Source organism: Triturus cristatus, chromosome 9 (assembly GCF_964204655.1).
Source record: "Triturus cristatus chromosome 9, aTriCri1.1, whole genome shotgun sequence".
In the NCBI taxonomy this organism is placed as follows: domain Eukaryota; kingdom Metazoa; phylum Chordata; class Amphibia; order Caudata; family Salamandridae; genus Triturus; species Triturus cristatus.
This window is the reverse complement of record NC_140592.1, coordinates 583,261,398-583,281,952: the sequence shown is the minus strand read 5'-3', so window position 1 is coordinate 583,281,952 and position 20,555 is coordinate 583,261,398. Positions and strand designations below refer to the sequence as shown.

Here is a 20,555-nt window from a genome sequence, read left to right as displayed (position 1 = left end):
CAAACCCAGTTCCCCACTGTCGAATTCAACCGCTCTAGCCCTAACCACTTCCTCGGGCCATTAAGTCTTGCAATTGTATGGGCTATCTATGCCTCCCTCAGTCTCAAGGGCCTTAGGATCCTTTGATTTGGTATCCTACCACCACTATTTTTAGATCTATAGTTCTAGAAGCGAAAGGGTCTGCATCTTTCAACTGAGCAGCATTAGTCCTCTAGTTCTCTATGCGAGTAGCGTAGCGATATGTGACTCTGACCTGAGCGGCCCACAGCGACATAGGGGACCATCCAAATGAGTTACATACAAAGAAGAGAGCGTGTTCAGTAAGTAAATGTGCATGTCACTTGCCAGACATTTACCACTCCAAATTCCTTCATCTAAATGTTTGTACATTTATAGAATTGCCTATGGTTCTAGCTTTAGCTCTAATCACTCCGGACCTTATTTATGACAGCTTGCGATACTTTTACGCCACCGTTGCGTCACTTTTTGTGCAATCTCAATAGGCATCCCCATGCATTGCTGGAGTTGTCATGCTTATGATACAACTCCAGCAATGCGTGAGTTTTGCACCAACAGATACGTCAGAATTCCTGATGCTTCTGTCATTCCATGCGACATGGAGTGCCGTACAGTACATTTTGCACATACGTGGTGTCGCGAGGAGGCGCAGTGAAAATTGTCGCATCGCTGCTCTCACGCAGTGATGCAACACTTTTCATAAATGAGGCCTTCCATGTGTGAAGCAGTGAGGCACACAGTAAAATCTGTTAAGCACTTTGGAATCTGTTTTCTGTGTTTTGTCGAATTGAGTTTCTATACATCCTGTGGCCAAACAGCAAGCTTTAAATAAGCTATTTTAGAAAATCAGCCAGGCCCCAATTTGGAACTTTTATGTTTTTACAAACATTCAATGTGCTGTACCATCCAACAAAACTAGCAAACGTGCTACACATTGAAAGGCACACATGCTCAATTATCAGGCGTCTTAAGGTAGATTTCAGTATCAACCTGTTGACCTTTCATTCCACATCCAATGTCTTCTGCACAGGTGATACATTTTTGTAGCAAAAGTTATAACTTCACAGGTTGTTAATTTGAGCTTCATGTCTCACTTATTTTTTTGGTCATTTTGCCTTTCAGGATTGTCCTTTGACCCCACCTTCTTCATCCGACGCTCTGTTTCTAACATCATCTGCTCTATCGTCTTTGGGAGCCGTTTTGACTATAAAGACGAGAAGTTCCAAGTTTTGCTCGACTTGATCGCTGAAAATCTGCAACGTATAGACGACTTCTGGGTGCAGGTAAATTGGAGCAATTTTGTGGAAGGATGAGAATTGATGTGTTATCATTGCCTGTAAAACATGGACCGTAACCATCTCTTAAGAGGGCTCCATTTAACCCAGTGGGGAGTCCTATCATTTTGTATTACGCCCTAGCTAGGTGATGAGGAAATGTTTTGTGCCTAAAAGCTTTTTGTGGTGAACTGGTGTGGACTTACAAATTCTGTTAAACAAATTCAATGATTTTGTGAGCAATATGGGCTGAAAAACTAACACAGCTAAGTCACATGTCATGATGGTAGGGAACCATTAAAGATGTGTTCCTCATAACCTGGCTATTGGTACTATAATAAACAATTGGTTCTGTTGGGTGATACAATTGCTGTGCTCTGTGTAATCAATACAAAGGCGACCATATGTCTTAAATTTCTTTCAACAAATGAAATTTTAAGAAAACACATATATGATAGGAACACAACAAAAAGACATGAGACGGGAAAACAGAGTATTTTTACACTTTTCTTATTTACAAGGAAGTTGAATATGGCTGTCACACGCAGAATTGAATTGCGTTCACGTGGTAAGTCTTTACCATTTGTGATGCATGCATGGTTTTTTTACACTTAGAATACACCTGACTCCTCTTATTTAAACCTTATAGGTTGTCAACTTCGTTTCTCACAGTCCTGAGGAAGACCCGCCTTGACGCATGACATTCTGCGCTGTTTTCTGGGTCGAAACGTCAACGCTATTGTCATTCATATCAAACAGTCTCCTTGACCCGACTTAAAAAATCATCACTGGGTCTTGTGAATTCATGTTACGAAATTGGAAATAGGGCAGAAATATCAAAAAGAATTTATGTCACTTATGTATGTCATGTATATAGCCCATCACTGACTTCACTTGTCACTTTATTTCACCTAATTTCACAATAGTCACCTTCTCTGTTTCGCCACTATTAAATTGTGCTTGTGACAGACATATTCAACTTCCTCGTAGATAAGAAAAGAGTAAAAACACTTTGTATCACCCAACAGAACCAATTGTTTATTATAATGGCGGAAGGGAAAGCACATTCCAAAATAATATACTGTTTTATTAATAAGGATAAGTTTCTCCAGGTGTCAAATTTTTCCTACCTGGGTGTCCCTTTCAACCGTAAAGGCTCTTAGTCCCATCTCCTTGAGGTCAGGAAGAATAGTTTTGATAAAAACCCTTGAACATCTATTCAGGTTCGCAAGGAAATTGGGCTCTAAACCTATTGAGGCAATAATTGAAAATCTATATTGCACGGTGCTGTGCTGTCATCTTGTATGAGGCCGGGGTCTGGGAATTTTGTAATGCGTCCATCTTGTAAACGACAGAAAATATTTTTCTCAGAAGACTAACGTCTGTTCCCCCCAGCCTCCCGAGTATCTTATGTCACACGGAATTTGGCCTGACTCATTTAATAAATCTAATTCAAACCACCCCTATTATGTTATGGCGCTTGATTTGGACAAACGAAGAACCAGCTCTCAATCGAGCAATAATACATGATTGTTTAAGATCTGATTATGCTCACAAAATACCCTGGCTTAGCTATGTCAAAAGGCAGCTGAATCTCATGGGGAGGCGAGGCTATTTTACTAATCCCCAAATTATCACTTCCATAACAATGTCCCATTTACTGAAGGAATTTTTAAACATCCTACTGGAGCACTAGGAACGTATGGAACTTAGCAAAAAGGGTGTAGCTGATTATCTCCCCTTGGTTAGTACCGAACGAATTGAGCCATATCTCTTGCTCCCCTTTGGTCACTCTAAAAGATTTTATCTTTTTAGTTTAGATTTAGCATTGCTCACTTACAGGTGTCTTATCACAGCAAATATTATGATGCTCACCTGGACCCTTGCCCTTGTGATTCCAACGCATCCCTAATTATGCTGCACTTCCTCTTTTTATGCCATTTATATGATAGACTGGGAAGAGAATTTATTATACCACTACGGAGGGTGTTGAAGATTAGGAAATTTAGGCCAGCTTTATTTTACCTTCAGCTTCTTCAAACAGAATATATATGTGAAATGATTTACAAATGTATTTCTGCCGCAGTGCGACTAAGGAGTTTAGTAGGGAAATGACTGGTTTTAATAATTAGCACTGCATTTGACGTTATAACATTTCCGACATAGACGATATTTCCTTTTTAAAGGATACTTATTCTTATACGTTCAGGCGGCACTGTGCATTTTAAATGTTTTTTTTATTATGGCTATCAGCAAAACCGTGAAATTTAATATAACTTGTATGATTGCAAACTCTTTAAACATTTTGAGTGTTGAAGCCGAGATATTGGGAATGTTAATGTCTCTTTTTTAATCGATCTAAATAAGGACTTGAATCCCAGACGACTTGATTCCGTTGGGCATTATGTGTTTTATGAATTTGTTAATCAAGTTGACTTCTTTTATGTATTCCATGTATTTTTTATGTGGTACTTTTATGGTTTGTCAAACCGAATAAAGTTTGTTGATGATGACGATGATGAAAGCTTTTTGTGGTTTAGGGGCCTAACACAATCTACATATGATCGCATCTCAAGCCAAATTATCACCTACCCCCTAATCAAAAAAGTTTACTTGCTGCATTGACACATTTTTGGGGTACATACTTTCAGTTTCAGATAGATTAAGCACAACTTTATAGCAACCGTGTTGTATCTTAATTTCTCTCTTTTAAACAAGTACAAGCATGGCCTATTTATCATAAATATCAAATGTAGTCATGCAATTCGACAAAAGGCGAGGACCACCTGTCACATCCAGTCTCTCGTCTTCTCTACTCATTGCAATACAGAACCCGCTTTACATTTCCGCTATTTTCCACAAGTCTCTGCCTACCTTAGGGGCATGCGTGCCCTGGATCAGATAATACAAGGCTGAATATGCAGGGATTTACTCAATGTATTTTTGGTTATGGCACGTAAAATGGTTCTTTCATGAATTGCCCTATCTGTATTTTGTGAAATACTTATGGGTTAGGAAATCGTTCAAGGGAAATGGTGCGCACTTATGAGGTGGTTCCAGAGAAAGGAGAGGGCAAATTAAGTGGCGACAAAGGAGGGTTATTTTACCGGTGATTCAGAGAATGTCTTGGTGTCGATAAGTAGAGCAAGTGATACAAGAGCGCTCTATGGCTTTACATTTTTAAATAAGGAGTCGAGCAGGGGTGTATGAATTTATTTTGCTAAAATCACAGTAGGTGGCTTGATTATGTTTAACCATCTATAAAAAGAAAGATGATATCACATTATAAATCATTGATAAATAAGACCTTGTCTACAGCATTGAGTGCAGATCGAGAGGCCACTTCTCATGAATGGTAAAGTCGGTCTACAGACAGGCCTAAGTAGAGCCAGTGAGATGGCACAAGGTTAGCATCAAAAACGGAACTAAGTTTAAATCTGTATAACACCATGAAATAAGGTTCGGGGTATGCTAGAGATATTTAAACCCAGCACGTCCTAAAATATTAGAAGAGATGAATTCACCAGACGTTTGGTTCTAGACCACTGGTTTGTGACACATAAGACTTGTTTGGTGATATTCTGACCTAACACAAGGAAGTTGGCTTCAAAATGGATAAATGCATGGACATGCTCCCCAACAAGCTTATTAAAAACATGGGATTAATGTGACACCAAAGATGGCGGAACAGGGTTGAGTTTAGCAGTCCATACCTTTGGCCAGCGTGTGTCTGCATTTGTGTGATATATGGTTGTTGGAAGCAGGATGGCGTCAAAAGCCTTTGCTAAACATGAAGAATTGTAATTGGTATGAAACTAGGAAGACACATTGAATATTTGGAAACTGATCTAACCACAAAGGATTGAAGTAAATCACAGAACTCCCCAAACTCATCCTTGATTTTTGAAAAAAGTTAAATGTTAAACATGTAGGCCTTTTCACATGCTCTGGAAAGCTTTGGGGCTTTCGTGCTTTGAAAAGTGGAATGGAAAATAGAACAGGGGACTACTTGCTCTGCTTGTCATCTAACACGAGGGCCATACATACAGAGACCTGCATCGCGGTGAGATACCATTTATTCAGCATTTTTAGGAACACTCCTTATATATTTGTAGGATTTATTTTGTCACGCTACTACCATTCCACATATATCATACTTCTTGCTCTTGTTTTACCTCTTTCTGATGTCAGGTACTGTGTTGCAACACCAAGTGTGTTAATAGTAATAGTTACAGTAATAACAAGCATTTGAAATGCAATAGGTCTTGCATTTGTTGGAGTTGGAGCTATTGGCATTGTAAATGGCAATGTTTTTTATTTATGTTTTTTGTTTGCAGTGGAGTGATTATTTAAAGAAAAAAAGTGCACGCTATACCATATTATAAGCTTTCATAGCAACTGTACAGAAAAGCTATGGTGATGTTAACACAAAGTAACTAGGCAAAGTACAATCAGTCATTGTAAACGCTACTTAGAGCCCACTTATGGACATCCAAGGTCAACCACAGGCATGCACTGTATGCAGGCCGCCATGACAGAAGATGCATATAGTTCATGCAGCTGCAACAGATGAGCAAAATACAAGTATGCTCTGTTTAAAGACAGCTAGGGCTCCTATGTCGCTGACTAGAAAAGATGTGTGAAGACTTGGGCAAGCCGCCACACCGAAGAAAAGAAAGGCGCGTGGCTGCAATTGTTGAAGATGAAGCGTGGCTTACTGTGCTTGTCTGAGAAACATATAATAGTAAAAAATACAGTTGGGCAAGCCGTGCAAAATAAAACAAAAGGCAAGCGGCTGCCATTGTTAAAGATGCAGTGCTTTGGACTTAAAAAATATGTAATATTTTTTAATGGAGCATTTGGCAAGCCTCGCATAAGAAAAGAAAGGCACGTAGCCACTATTGTTGAAGACGAAGAGCAGCATGCTGCGCTTGTTTGAAAATGCGCTTGCTTAAAAAAACATATAATATAAAAAATAAAAGATATAGGTGACCCACGCATGTGAAAAGAAAGGTGCATGGCTGCATTTGTTCAAGATGAAGCGCACTGTACTGCTTAAAAAAAAGCTATACCATGTAGATGCTAGCCATGGAGCGGGAAGTGGAGAGAGCGTGTTTAAAAGATAAAGCATGGCATCCATGATTGGGCACCACGCTGAGTCAGGAAAATATGTGGACTCTGCTTTGTGGAAGCAGTAGAGCATGTTGTGCTGTAACAACAGCTAGGAGATAGTCATTAAGAAAATAGCGCTCACAAAGTTTAAATAACACATACTGAATAACACATGTAACAGGGACAGTCCTTATGGAAGGTAACAACAGAAGAAAAGGAGGTACTAAGGAGGGAGTACTAAACAAATTAACCAATGGACAGTAAAAACATTTTGAAAAGACAGTCAAATGAGCCAATAATATACATGGGCAGAAAATGGGCAGAGTTTAAAGCCCATATTTAGAATACAACATGTCTCGAAGAGACAGCGCAAGCGCTTTCTAGGCAGGACCTAAAAACGGACTATGTTATCATAGCATTGGGGCCTGCTAACTTTATCAAACACATAACCCATTCCTGCATACCTGCACATGGTATGTGCTTGTGTGTTACTCATTTGAAAGGTATATTCCAAACCATTCTGTCAAATCATGCTAATGCCCTTGCCCATTACTGCCTTCTTTGTAGTTTTCATCAAATTCTGTGATAAATCTTAGCTTCTGTAGCATGGAACCAAATATAGTCTGAAATGCCTCCAAGATGTCTTGCTGGAGGCAAAAGTAGCAGAATTATCCACCATTCTGTTCTTCTGTGGGAGTAACACATGGCGTTTTGTTTGTTCCTCAAATGATCATCTTTAGCAATAAAGAAAGCACATGAAAAAATAAACCCTTAGCCGTAAGTTCCATGAGATATGGTTCATGTATGTATGTATAAGTTATTTGTGGAGCACAACTGTCACTCCGAGGAGCATCATGGCACTATGGTGGAACCGTATAGAAAATTCAACGTGTACCCTGCAAAATCAGATAAGTGAAAGAACTAGGGCATCCTAGGCTCCAAGGATCCAGGTTTTCAGGTAATTGCCTGAAAATTAGTTCTGTCTGAGAAAACCGGAGGTAGCTAGGCAGAGTATTCCAGGCTTTGGTCCCTAGGGCTGCCATTGATTTGCCACCTTTGAGTTGTACCCAAAGCTGGGAGGTTTGAGGAGGTTCGCTGATGAGGATCTGAGGAGGCGCTGCGTCCCATACAGTTTAACTCTGGCCCTGGGATACTTAGGTCCTGATGATCTGAAGGCTCTGTAGGTGATTACCAGGATCTCAAAAAGGACTCTTTTATGGATGGGTAGCCAGCGTAGGGATTTTAAGGCTGCTGGGGAGCCTCAAGGCAATTTTTGGACCAGGTGTGCGGCTGCGTGTTGGACTATCTGCAGTTTCTTCAGGACGGACTTATTGGTCCCTGCATATAAGCTGTTACAGTAATCCAGTATGGATGTAATCAGTGCTAGTGCCACTGCCTTTCTAGCCGCACAAGGTAGCAGGTCGAAAACTTTTTGAGAGACTTTATCAGGTACAAGCTCGTGCCGAGCACTGTGCGAGCTTGTTATCGGAAGGATAGTGAGGTGTCAAATTTTACTCCTAGATTCTTTACTACATCTACTGTGTTGGGAAAGGAGGGATCTCTTTAGGCCACCATAGGCTGGGGGAGAAGGTGTTGGTTTTTCCTAGTAGCATGATCTTGGTTTTTTGGGCATTACACTTCAGATTATTAGATTGCATCCAGTGAAAAACAGCTGTAAAACAGAGTTGGAGATTCTCTTCATCCTTGGTGGAGTGTTTGTCTAGTACAAGAATAAATTGAGTATCATCAGCGTAATAGATGGTTTCTAGATTGAACGATGATATCGGGTTTATCAGGGGAGCCATGTAAATATTAAACAGTACTGGGCTTAAAGCGGAGCCCTGCTGGACCCCAGAGATTAAGGGTTTCTCTGCTGAATGATAGCAGCCAAGGGTGACTATTTGTCTTTGATTAGATAGTAAAGATTTCAGCCATGCTAGGGCCAAGTGGGAAATGCCATATGTTTTAAGGCGGTCCTCCAGAATGTCATGGGAGACCATATCAAATGCGGCCGACAGATCGAGTAAGATCAACACAGCATTTTTTCCCTGATCTAAGACAAATTTGAGAGTTTTTGTGGTGTGTAATAATGCAGATTCTGTGGAGTGCATGGCCCTAAAACCGGATTGGTTTGGATGCAAGATCTTAGCCTCTTCTAAGAAGAAAATCAGTTGAGTATTCACAAATTGTTCAGGTATTTTGCTGAGGCAGAGTAGCAAGGAGATTGGAAAGAATCTTAGGATCGGCTAGTTGTTGTTTGTGGAGGGGTTTAACTGCAGCAATTTTCCAGGCCAAAGGTACTTCTGCTAGTGCGAGTGAGGAGATTATTATCTTATTGATAGTTGGGTTGATGATATCAGTAATGGGATGCAGTACCTCTGGGGGGCATGGGTCAAATGGAGACCCTGACTTGCAGGAGAGGATGGTTTGGCTTGACTGTTCCATACTAATGGCATAGAAAGATAGGAGGGCTGGTCTATCACCTGAGGAAATAGCATATACTTCTGTAAAAGAGGAGGGGGTTATCTTGAAATCTTTTTGTTAAATTTGAATTTTCTGTTAAGAAAAGTCAGCAATTTGATCACAAAGAATTTGTGATGGCGGAATATCGTGTTCAAGTATTTTAGAGTGAGTGAATAATTTCACAATTTTAAAAAAGTCTTCCAGCCTGAGTAGATTGGTCAAGTAGTTTTTTTCTACTTTAATTTGCTGATGATACGTTTTGAGGGCAATACTAAAAGGAGTTAGCTCTTATTGTTTATTCTTGTAGTTCTCTCAGCTTTCGTGTGAACCAGGGGGCAGAGACTTTGTTGGTGGACTTCTTTTTCAAAGGAACTGGCGTGGCGAAAGTGTTACTAAGTGAAGCCATCCAGGAGTTAAAATAATGGGTATCTAGTGAGGGATCTTCTGTCAGGGAGGGCCTACAGACAGATGCTTTGGTGCTAAGGTCCGAATTGGCTGACATTTTATTAAATTTTTGCACGGTTTTATAGGTGTTCAGCGGAGGACCTGAGGGAGTATCCATGCATTGGCGTCCAATTACAAAGGGAATATATTTGTGATCAGACCATGTTTAGGTGACTGGGGAGTCGACTTTTAGAGTGGTGAAATTTAAACCGATCCCATCAAGAGTGTGACCAGCACAGTGCGTAGGGACGGATATCTGTTGGTCAAGGCCTGAGTTTCTAAAATTTCTAAAGAGTTTTTGACTCCCAGGACGTTGTGCGAGTCTAAGTGAAGAATGAAATCCCCGAGTAGAGTGAAATTAGAATATCTAAGGATTAATGTACTTAATGTGTCTCCAAGGGGGTCTAAAAAGTAGAGATTCGAGCCTGGTGGGTGGTGGATCAAGGTTCCAAAGAAAGAGACATAGCTTTCAAATTGAAAACAGAAACCAAGACTTTCCGCACCTTTGAGCTATATAAGTTCAGACGTAGAGCATTTGAGTGTATTGCGATATATTATAGCAAGACCTCCACCCCTTTTGGCCAGTCTATCTTGTCTATATATTTAGTATCCTGGGGCGAGGACGTGGACAATGTTTGGATTGCACCATTCTTAAAGTCACGTTTCAGTGACAAAAAGGCAGTCTAGATTGAGATCAGAGATCATGTCAAAAATATATTGTGCATGCTTGCACAGAGATCTAGCATTAAATCAACCCCCTAATAATCGGTTTGAAGTATAATCAATTCTATTGGGTATATCAGGGGAAGGTTTCAATTCATGTTTACATCCACTGCAGGTAAGTAGGTCATTCCATTTGTTTACCTCTAAGCGAGTTTTGCATTTTGTTGAGTATTATTGAAAGCAAGAAGAGACTCTCTTGAAAAAGACAGACCTGGACCAATTTGGTCCGCGTTTCTGGTGCTATACTAATGAAGGTTGTCGTCTATACTAATGAAAGGATTTCTGTGATAAAAGCAGAGACCCATTGAGTTAGCGATATAAAACACGAATTTGTGATCTCCATGTGTCAGGTTGTGCCTTGCAGCATGTGCATTATTAGCACTCTATGCTACTTTGATGAGTCAAAAGCCCACAAAATATCCAACAGCTGCAGCAAGTGCATTAAGAACCAGAGTGGGATGTGGAGGGGTGCGTGGGTTATTCCAAGCAGGAAAAACACATTAGACACTTCTGTCACAGCACAGGGACTGAGAAGCAGGTGACCACAGAAATGACCCAAAGTGTCTGCTTGCAAACTCAACCATCAGGCATACGGGCAAATCCATAGACTGAGAGTGATAAAGAAGAAGTGGAAATCCTGTTAGTCTGAGCGTGGTAATGGACTTGCACAGTAGGGATTCAGAACGGGCATGTCATATACAACGGCAGATTTGTATTACTCAGGCAGAGATCAATGTGGTCCCCAGGCATTTGTTTAGTGGGAAACGTTTTCCCCAGATTTTCTCGTAGTTGAACACTGGATTTTCTTTTGATTATCGGTAGAAAGACCCTGTGCACTAAAGAGAATTTGTGACTGCTTTCCCCAAACCCGGAGTGTTGGGAACTTTTGCAATTTAGTGTAAAACGTTTTAAACTTTTAAATATTAAGACTAACCTTTTTGTAGCATTGTCAGCCCAGCTGAGTGGGGCTAGGTGGGGGTGATGGCAGAGACCCTCTCGGTGCTGAATTTCAATTAGACCTGCAGGCCGTGGGTGGAGGCGTGCATCACAACTGGAAACATTCGACCCCTCGAGTAGTGCTGTCTGCAGGGGTCGAGGGCATGAGTGTCTTTCCTCTGCAGACTAGAGGTGGCCCATAGTTTAGTTTGGGACATGGCACTATCTCTCTTCAGGACTGCTGGGAGAAGCACACGTGGGTATTGGAGCTGTTACACTAATTTACAGCTGCAAGGAGGAGGGGGTCAATTAACTCATTCAGTGAGGGCACAGCGAGGCTTGTACGGTGAGCGTTACGGCATAACACGAAGCCTGCAGCCTGCCCTCTCCAGCTTAGGACCAATGTCACTGATTGTATAAAAACAGAGGAAAGACTTGTGCAATAAGGCACTGCAAGGCCCAGCTCAACACCCTTCTTTCTTTACTCAGTTGTGACTCAGTCCTGCCAAGTGCTGCAATGCGTGACAAAGAAAGTAGAAATAGTACCTCAATCACATATTGCAGCTGAGGGACACTAGTTAAGTTTAATCAATCAATAATTGAACGGTGCTCCACAAAAGCCACATGAAGTGACATATCGTGACTTCTACCGAATTTGAAGGCAACAAAGGACAGTGATTATGTTGTTAACCAATGGTGAGTGTGGGCGGCTAAAAGCCCCTTCTGAGTTATTTTTTAAATGCAATAGATCGTCGATATAGCGACAGCGCATGCGTGCTGCCTGCAGGTTTGAACTAATTAAATTAATAATAATACTAAGGATAATAACCATTTATACAGAAAACCTCAAAGACTGATTTGTCTCTTAGCATTTATACAATGATTGCGCTCACCACCTCCTTACTTTGATTTTACCTATTTTACAATAATTATCCTTTGCTAGATGTACAACTTCTTCCCGGCTATTCTGGATCGCTTTCCTGGCCCACACCAGAAGCTCTTCGAAAACTACAGTGACCAGATGCGCTTTGTGGAGGAAATCATGGAGGAACACAAGGCATCTTTGGACCCGTCATCCCCGCGAGACTACATTGATGCATTCCTCATCAAGATACAGCAGGTGACGTTCAACCATGCCATGGTCTCTGGCTATACTTTGTTCTCACACATTAGAATGTCAACGGTTCAAAAAGATTCTGCCTGCTCCTCATGGCCCCTTTTTAAATCTTACTCACTGATTATCTAAGATTGAAAGTTTGCCAAGCAGAAAACACCACTCTAGATGACTGAGACGGTCTCTCATCCCAGGGTTGGCATTTGTCATGGTTTGATCTGACTACATTTCGTTTAGGCTGGGGTCCTATAGAGTGTGTGGCACTAAAGATTGCTTATAAATGGTTTTCCGATTTTGAAAACAGATGGAAATGCTATCTCCTCCCTTTATCCCTTTAAATGACATTTTATTCCAAATATGAGGAGAGATGAAGAGTTGAAATGTCAGAGGACTAAAATCATGATCCATGTTTTCAGACTCGCTTTACAACCAGATGTAGACATCCTTTTTACCAGAGAGTCTGAATCAGTCCCCCAACATGAGCCACTCTATCTGCTACAACTAAGCATGCATTTCAGAGATGTTACTCTAACAAGAAATCACCTACATTTACTAAAAGACAGTCCACCCTGTATCTTGCACTGATGTGTTGTGAGCTCCAGACCAGATTTATAACTTGAGGTATATCATAACAGGGAATCACTTACATTTCCCAAAGGAAAGTCCAATCTGGACCTTGCTGTGATTGGTTATCACCCGGAGCCCAGATTGACACATTTGAGGTATAATGTTCTCAGTATTCATTTCATCTGTCCATTTTTCATTCATGACATAATTGATTGGTGTTGGTGACACATCCCATTTCACCTAAAAGTTGAAAGCTAATGCCTCTCATTAATAGTGTGGCCATACTGAATCGCCCCTGCAAGCTTTGACGCAAGTAAAGAGTGAAAAGATTACTTGATGTTGAAAACCTCTCAATTGTTTATGAAACGTTGCCACGTGAAGTCCCTTTGAGCAACATGCAAAGGGATTAATTTAGAAGAAACGCAGGGTGGAATCCGTGACATAGAAGATCTGACCATGGAATGGGTCCAGCCTTATTTCTGCTTGACTTTCTTGTAACAACAAACATTGTAGCTGGTTAACCAAAACCTCAAGCTCGATGTTGAGAATAAACCAAGACTTTGAGAAAACCATTATGCATAAGATATGTAAGTAATTCCTAGATGAAACGAGCATGAACTCAGCCAAGTTGGAATGTGTTTCTTTGTGCATATATAAATATAGGTAGGTAGTGATAGCTAGGACCTATTTTCCATAGGAAAAGTGTTTTTTGTTTTCCCAATAACTTTGGCGCCGGTTGACGAATCTTGGCAAAAATTTTAAAACTGATGGCCCGCTCCGGTCAGCTCCTATCTTGAAAGTTTCTGGGTGATTCGGCAAGCGGGGGGCGAGAAATAAGGGGGGTCCCAAAACGTGTTTTCTCCATGTTAATTCCCATAGGAAATTTTAGACACGACTACAGCCCGAACTGCTGAACGGAATTACACCAAATTTGGCAAGAAGGTAGCCCTTGGTCCAGAAAGAGACCTTTTTTTAAATGGTGTAAATCCGTTCAGTAGTTTCTGAGAAATTAAAAAAATAGTGGTCGGAAAATCATTTTTCCCATAGGAAACTTTAGACACGGTTACAGCCGAAATTGCTGAACGGAATCGCACCAGATTTGACAAAAAGGTAGTGCTTGCTTCAGAAAGAGACATTTTTTTTAAATGGTGTAAATCCGTTCAGTAGTTGCTGAGAACATCAAAAAATAAAAGTTTTGCTATCTATGGCCGTGGTGGATCCGCAACCCTCCCGATCACGAGCTGCATTCTAATTGGCTGTCAACACTTCAAACCAGGACGTGTTGGCAGCCATCTTGTGACTCGGTAGAATTGAGGTACAAGAAAACAGTAAAACAAACACGCAAAACAAGAAAAGGGGGCAGGGTAGAAACACCCTGACCCCCTAGGCCTGCTTTAAAAAAAAAAAACATTGCAAGATGCGCGGAGGATTTGCGGATCCAGTCGCGAAAATAAAAAAAATGAAGAGTGGGCTCCCGCGCTTCGTTATTAATTAGCCCCCGGGTGGGCCAAGTCCTGGGGCATGTCAAAAAATATTTGCGGGGCCCAGGGGGACCCCCGCAGCCCCGGGGACCGCCACCACCGGGACTTTCTATAAATATTTGCGGGGGGCACACAGCCCCCCCCCCGCAGCCCCGGGGCTGCCACCCCCGGGACTTCTTTTTTTAATGTATGGGGGGCCCCAAAGGCCCCCCAAGCCCCCGGGGACCGCCACCCCCGGGGCTTCTTTTAAAAAAAAAATACCTGTGTGGGTGGGCTCAAGCCCTCCCACATGCCCCAGGGACTGCCACCTCCACAGGGCACTACTATGTAAATTTGGGGGTTCGTTAAGGACCCCCGAGCCCTGGGGACCACCACCTTCCCGGGCTGAATAGACATTGGGAGGTGGGCCGTGCGGCCCCCCTCCTGGAGCCTGTGGTGTCCCTGGGGTGCCCACTCCCGGGACACTGCTGTTTGCTATGAGAGAACGGGAGCCTCGCGGCTCCCGCCCTGTCATAGCAAACACTGGTTTGGATTTTAGAAGAGAGAGCAGGAAACCTGCTCTCTCTTTCAAAATCCAAACCAGATTGCTTTTCCACACGGGGAGCTGCATGTCAGCAGCTCCCCATGTGGAAAAGCAATGCCGGCTCCCGCAGGACGCGGGGAAAATTTAAAAAATAAAAAAAAATGCAAAGGCCGGCCCCGGGGTCATAAATGGCCTGAGGAGGGGGGCATGCAGCCCCCCTCCAAATAAAAAAAAAGATGGCCAGGCACAGGTGATGGGATCCTCGGGGCCAGAAGTGGCCCCCTCCCCCTCAAAAAAATAAAAAATATAGGCAGGCCCCGGGGGACGGGGTCCCCGGGGCCAATAGAGCCTTAGGAGAGGGCAAGCAGCCCCCCTTCCTAGAAAAAAACAATATTTGGCCATGCCCCAGGGGATGGGGTCCCCGGGGCCGGAATTGGCCATGGGAGGGGGGCCCATGCGATTCAAGGAGACTTTATCCCCCAACTTAAAACGGCCACAGGGTGTGTTTACACAGTGGTGAGGGGAGGGGACGGGGCCTGAGGTGACGTGTGCAAACATGCCCTGTGGCGCGTTTTAAGTTGGGGAATTAATTCCCCTTCAATCCTGAGGGCCCCTGGGGGCCAACTAGCCCACCAGGTGCATCCAGTAAGCGCCACTTCGCTGCGTTGCAGAGAGGTGGTCCAGGCCATGCCCCTTTTTACACCTCTCTGCAACGCAGCTCTGTGGCACTTACTGGAGACACCTGGTGGACTAGTTGGACCCCAGGGACCCTCAGGATTCAAGGGGACTTTATCCCCCAACTTAAAACGGCCACAGGGCGTGTTTGCACACGTCACCTCAGGCCCCCCCCCCCCCCCTTCACCAGTGTGCAAACGCGGCACAGGGCGCGTTTTCAGAGGTAGTTTTAATCCCCCTGCCCTATTATGTACTAGGGTCTTACAGAGGAGGTCATGCTAATCACAGGGGTACCCCAACGCATAATGTTCCCTAGTGTATGTAGGTGTTTTCACTGTATTCTAAGTGTTTTTCTAGCACCAGTACCCGTCTGATAAAGATGTGGGCACAGGATGATTTTGCAACAAGGCCTTTCTGCTCCTCTGTTGGTTATTTCTGCACATGTCTTGCTTCTTCCTGCACTTTTCTTTGTCTATGTGGACTTCTGTTGCTTCTTTCTGCATTTCTTTTTTTTCTTTCTGTGTGTTGTTTCTTCTTTCATCACATGCCCTACCTCTGTAGGCATAGTTAGAAACTAGCATTTAAAAAACCCTTGAAATTCACTTAAAAAAACATAGGTTTCAGGCACGTTATCGTTAGAAATTAGCATTTAAAAAACCTTTGAAATTCACTGAATAAACCATAGGTTTTAGGAAAAGTTATAGTTAGTTGGACATTTCACTCATACAAAACCATAGAAATTCCCCCGTAATAGTTAGTTCAGCTAACTATAGCTCCCGCCCCCGCAATGCACTGCTGATAACGTCACATATTACATCACTCATGACATGGTCAGTGACATCACTGATGACATCACTGATGACATCATCCATGTGATAATTTGATGCATCTTCTCACACCCTAATATAACCTTTGATACACCCACTCTAAATTACAGACTGCCATTCTCAAAACCATAGATACTCCAACACCAATAACTACATACCCACTCACTGATTCTTAGGTTTACACACACATCCACTCAGTGAATTTCTAAGGTTTTTTAAATGCTAATTCCTAACTATAACGTGCCTGAAACCTATGTTTTTTTCAGTGAATTTCAAAGGTTTTTTAAATGCTAATTTCTAACTATGCCTACAGAGATAGGACATGTGAAGAAAGAAGAAAATACGCACAGAAAGAAAAAAAAGAAATGCAGAATGAAGCAACAGAAGTCCTCAAAGACGAAGAAAAGTGCAGGAAGAAGGATAACGTGCAGAAAGAACAAACAGAAGAGCAGAAAGAAGCCTTGTTGCAAAATCATCCTGTACCCTCAACTTTTTCAGACGGATACTGGTGGTAACTGAGTCTGACTAACCAGTCCTAGAGCCAGTCCTATCTTAAAAGACACTCAGAATACAGTGAGAACACCTACATACACTAGGTAAACTATGCGTTGGGGTCCCCCTGTTATCAGCATGACCTCCTCTGTAAGCCCCTAGTATATAATAGGGCAGGGGATTAAAACTACCTCTTAAAACGCGCCACAGGGGGTGTTTGCACACGTCACCTCAGGCCCCGTCCCCTCACTTCCCCACTGTGTAAACACGCCCTGTGGCCGTTTTAAGTTGGGAGATTAAGTCCCCTTGAATCCTGAGGGTCCCTAGGGTCAAACTAGACCACTAGGTACCTCCAGTACGCGCCACAGAGCTGCGTTGCAGAGAGATGTAAAAAGGGGCACGGCCTAGACCACCTCTCTGCAACGCAGCGCAGTGGCGCTTACTGGAAGCACCTGGTGGGCTAGTTGGCCCCCAGGGTCCCTCAGGATTGAAGGGGAATTATTTCCCCAACTTAAAACGCGCCACAGGGCTTGTTTGCACACTTTAACTCAGGCCCCGTCCCCTCCCTTTACCACTGTGTAAACACGCCCTGTGGCCGTTTTTAGTTGGGAGATTAAGTTCATTTGAATCCTGAGGGTCCCTAGGGTCCAACTAGCCCACTAGGTACCTCCAGTAAGCGCCACAGAGCTGCGTTGCAGAGAGGTGTAAAAAGTGGCACGGCCTGGACCACCTCTCTGCAACGCAGCTCAGTGGCGCTTACTGGAAGCAAGCAATCAATAAAGCTTTATTCGGCATTTAAGTCATAAAAGCACATTTACAATTGTTACATAAGATGAAAAGATTTATAAATTACCTAAAAAGTTAAAATACAATTAAATTGAATAACCATAAAGCTAACAATTTAAAACATGAAATTAAAACATACTGTATGGAGCCGGTCCATGGAGACTTATATAACATGAAAATTAACATGGTTAGACTTTAATATCACGTGGCTTTTCTACCCATAAATAATAGTAATTACATCAAATAGAGTTTGGGTAATACCATGTGGGTTTAAGAAGGGAGAGTTTCAGCATTCCTCATGGTTTTTAACCTTATGCCCCAGGCCCATCCTAGAAATTTGGCCACAGCTATACAGATCGGAGGTGCAGGGTTTGTGCTCAAAATGCGGAGAGCTGATGCATAACTTCTAATACCCAGGTATTTACAGATTGGTTTTATCCATACTTCCCTGGGTACTGCATACATTGGACAGAAGAATAATACATGTCCTGTGGCCTCACGTTCTTCCAAACATCTATAACACTGGTCATTCTTAGTGCCTTGTCCCCCCCATCTGGAGGTGAATTCTGCGACAGGTAAGGTGCCCACCCTTAACTGGAAATATAATTTACGATCTGTAGTTTTTTCAATGATATCCCAGTACTCCTCTAGCAGAGGGTAGGTTTTTAGATCGAAAAAACGGCATGATAAATGAGTGGAAAGCCCTTGGGAAGTTTCCAACTTATAGACCGATTCCCAGTATATTGTTTTCAGATTTTCCTTGGGTGGGAAGACAGCATTAACAGGATCATTCCAAAGTCCAATCAGGCCTATACTGCCCAGGAGAAGTTTGATCCCGTATAACCACTTTATTTTTTGGGACCTATCAGATTCTATTATGTCCACAAAACCGCTCCTGTAATGGCCAAGTTCATCTGTGCACCAAAGCCGCCGCCAGTATAATATTGGACGGAGCTTCGCCAGATGTTCAACTGGTTTTTTGCCGAGATCCAATAAAAGGGGACGCATTGGTGTGCTTGAAGGGAGGTTTGTAACCTTACGTAAGAACGCATTTTCTGTTACCTTCAGGCTGTTCAAATTATCAAATCCCCAAAGTTCAGCTCCATATAGGCATGAACTCAGAATCTTCGTCCCATAGATTTCCAAAACTGGTGAGATTGGTTTGGTAATCGAGGTTTTGAACCTAGACAGAAGCGCACCTGATTTTTGCTTATGTTGTAATAAAACCCGATCCAACTGGCATCCCCAGCGCATATCCTTCTGCAATGTTATGCCTAAATATGTAAATGATGTAACCTCCTCCAAAGGTAGCTTGTTCATAAAAATCTTTCCCTTGAAGGATTTATGGGCATTAAAGGACATGAACTTCATTTTCCCCGTGTTAATTTCCAAACCCCTTTCTAAACAGAATTCTTCAAAGCACACCAGAGCCTTTTGCAAGCCACTCGGTGTCTTTGAGATAATTAGCGTGTCATCCGCAAACATGAGGATAGGAATACGCACTCCTGCCAAAACCGGTGCGTCGGTGGGGGTCAGTGAGAGGCGACCGGCCACCCCGTTGACAAAAAGTGAGAACAGGGTAGGCGCCAAAACGCACCCCTGCCGCACACCCCTGTCAACCGGGAAGTCCTCAGTCACCTCCCCCACGCCCCCCCATCGCACCCGTGCAACATTTCCCTCATGTAAGCGGATTATCACGGTAAGGAGCTCAGGTGCAATGCCCATTTCCCTCAATACCTGCCAAAGCCTTCTACGAGGTACCAAATCAAAAGCAGCTTTTAAGTCCACAAACACCGCATATAGGGCGCCGTTTCCCAAGACCACTGTCTTCCAATATAGGTTAACAAAACGGAAAACTTGGTCAATTGTTCTTGTTCGGGAACGGAACCCTGCCTGCATTGGACTTAAGATATCCTGATCATCCATCCATGTTTGGATTTCATTAAGAAACATACGACCTATAATTTTTTGGATCGAGTCTATTAGACTAATTGGTCTGTAGTTGCTTGCAATTGCTTTATCCCCTTTTTTAAAAACTGGTACAATTTCTGCTCCCCTCCACGAGGGGGGGATATCTGCTCCCAGGGCAATTGCGTTAGCAAGTAGCATAATATAATTAGACCAGAGACTTCTATCATTGGTAAACATATCCTCAGGGATTCCGTCTATACCAGGTGCTTTACCCCCAACCACTTTATCTAACGCTCTATCAACATCTTTCAATGTAAATATCGCCCTATCATAATACACGTGGGCAAGGGTCTCGCTTGGGATATTTTCGCAGGGTGCGGCATACTGGGGTTTGAAATAATCAACCCCAGCATTCTGGGCTACGTTGTTCTGGGGTCGCTCTGCTGTGCCGCCCCTATCCCACTTGTATATATCCCAGAAATTCTTACTGTCCTTGCTCCTGCAAGCATCGAGGAGATCCCTCCATTTTTCATTGTCCCACATTTTTTTTGCCTCCTTCAAGGTTTTCCCATAATGTGATCTAGCAGATCTTACAAGTAGTGTGTCTTTCTGTTTTAGTGCATTACTAAGTCTAGCCCGGGCCTTTCTACAATCGAGGTTATACCATCCTTCTTTTATTTTTTGTTTACAATTACTTTTGGGAATGGTTTTAAAGAAAAGTTTTTTTAGATCCGAAAAAAGCCTGTTGTGGACTTCCACCACTATCTGGCACGGAGTTTGGTCCTTTGTTACATTACCCAATATTTTGAGTGCGGCAGTTACCTCGTCACTTATTGCTAACATGGTCTTTGGATCTACCACGATCCGATCCCATTTTATATGACGCATATTGCTAGACAAAAGAAGTTCGGGCTCACATGTATTTTGCTGCGGTGAGGAATAGCCAATTAAGGACATGTTAAATACTGAGACCAATGGATGATGGTCACTCTCCAGTCGGTTTACTACCTTCATGTCTCTAAAAAGAGGCCAAAGTGCGACATGAATGAGGAAATAATCTATCCTGCTTGCCCTACGACCGTTATCAAAGGTGTTTGTTCCAGATTTATCAGAGAGACTTCTACCGTTGGCTGCTCTCATATGGTTACCTAGGCATAGTCCATTTAGCTGAATGGCCGCCTCCGTCCACCTTTTTACAGGTGGGATCTC

General features: G+C 42.8%; 1 protein-coding gene across 4 annotated transcripts in view; it reads left to right on the top strand.

Annotated features, from left to right (window-relative positions):
- The window catches only part of LOC146798351 (cytochrome P450 2C8-like), a 489,861-nt gene that overhangs the window by 281,137 nt on the left and 188,169 nt on the right, over positions 1–20,555 (top strand). For all 4 annotated transcript variants that reach the window (XM_085625620.1, XM_085625621.1, XM_085625622.1 and 1 more), the window contains 2 exons: positions 1,141–1,301; positions 11,914–12,090. In XM_085625620.1, the coding sequence (XP_085481746.1) occupies positions 1,141–1,301; positions 11,914–12,090 (338 nt within the window). The remainder of the gene's footprint in view (positions 1–1,140; positions 1,302–11,913; positions 12,091–20,555) is intronic.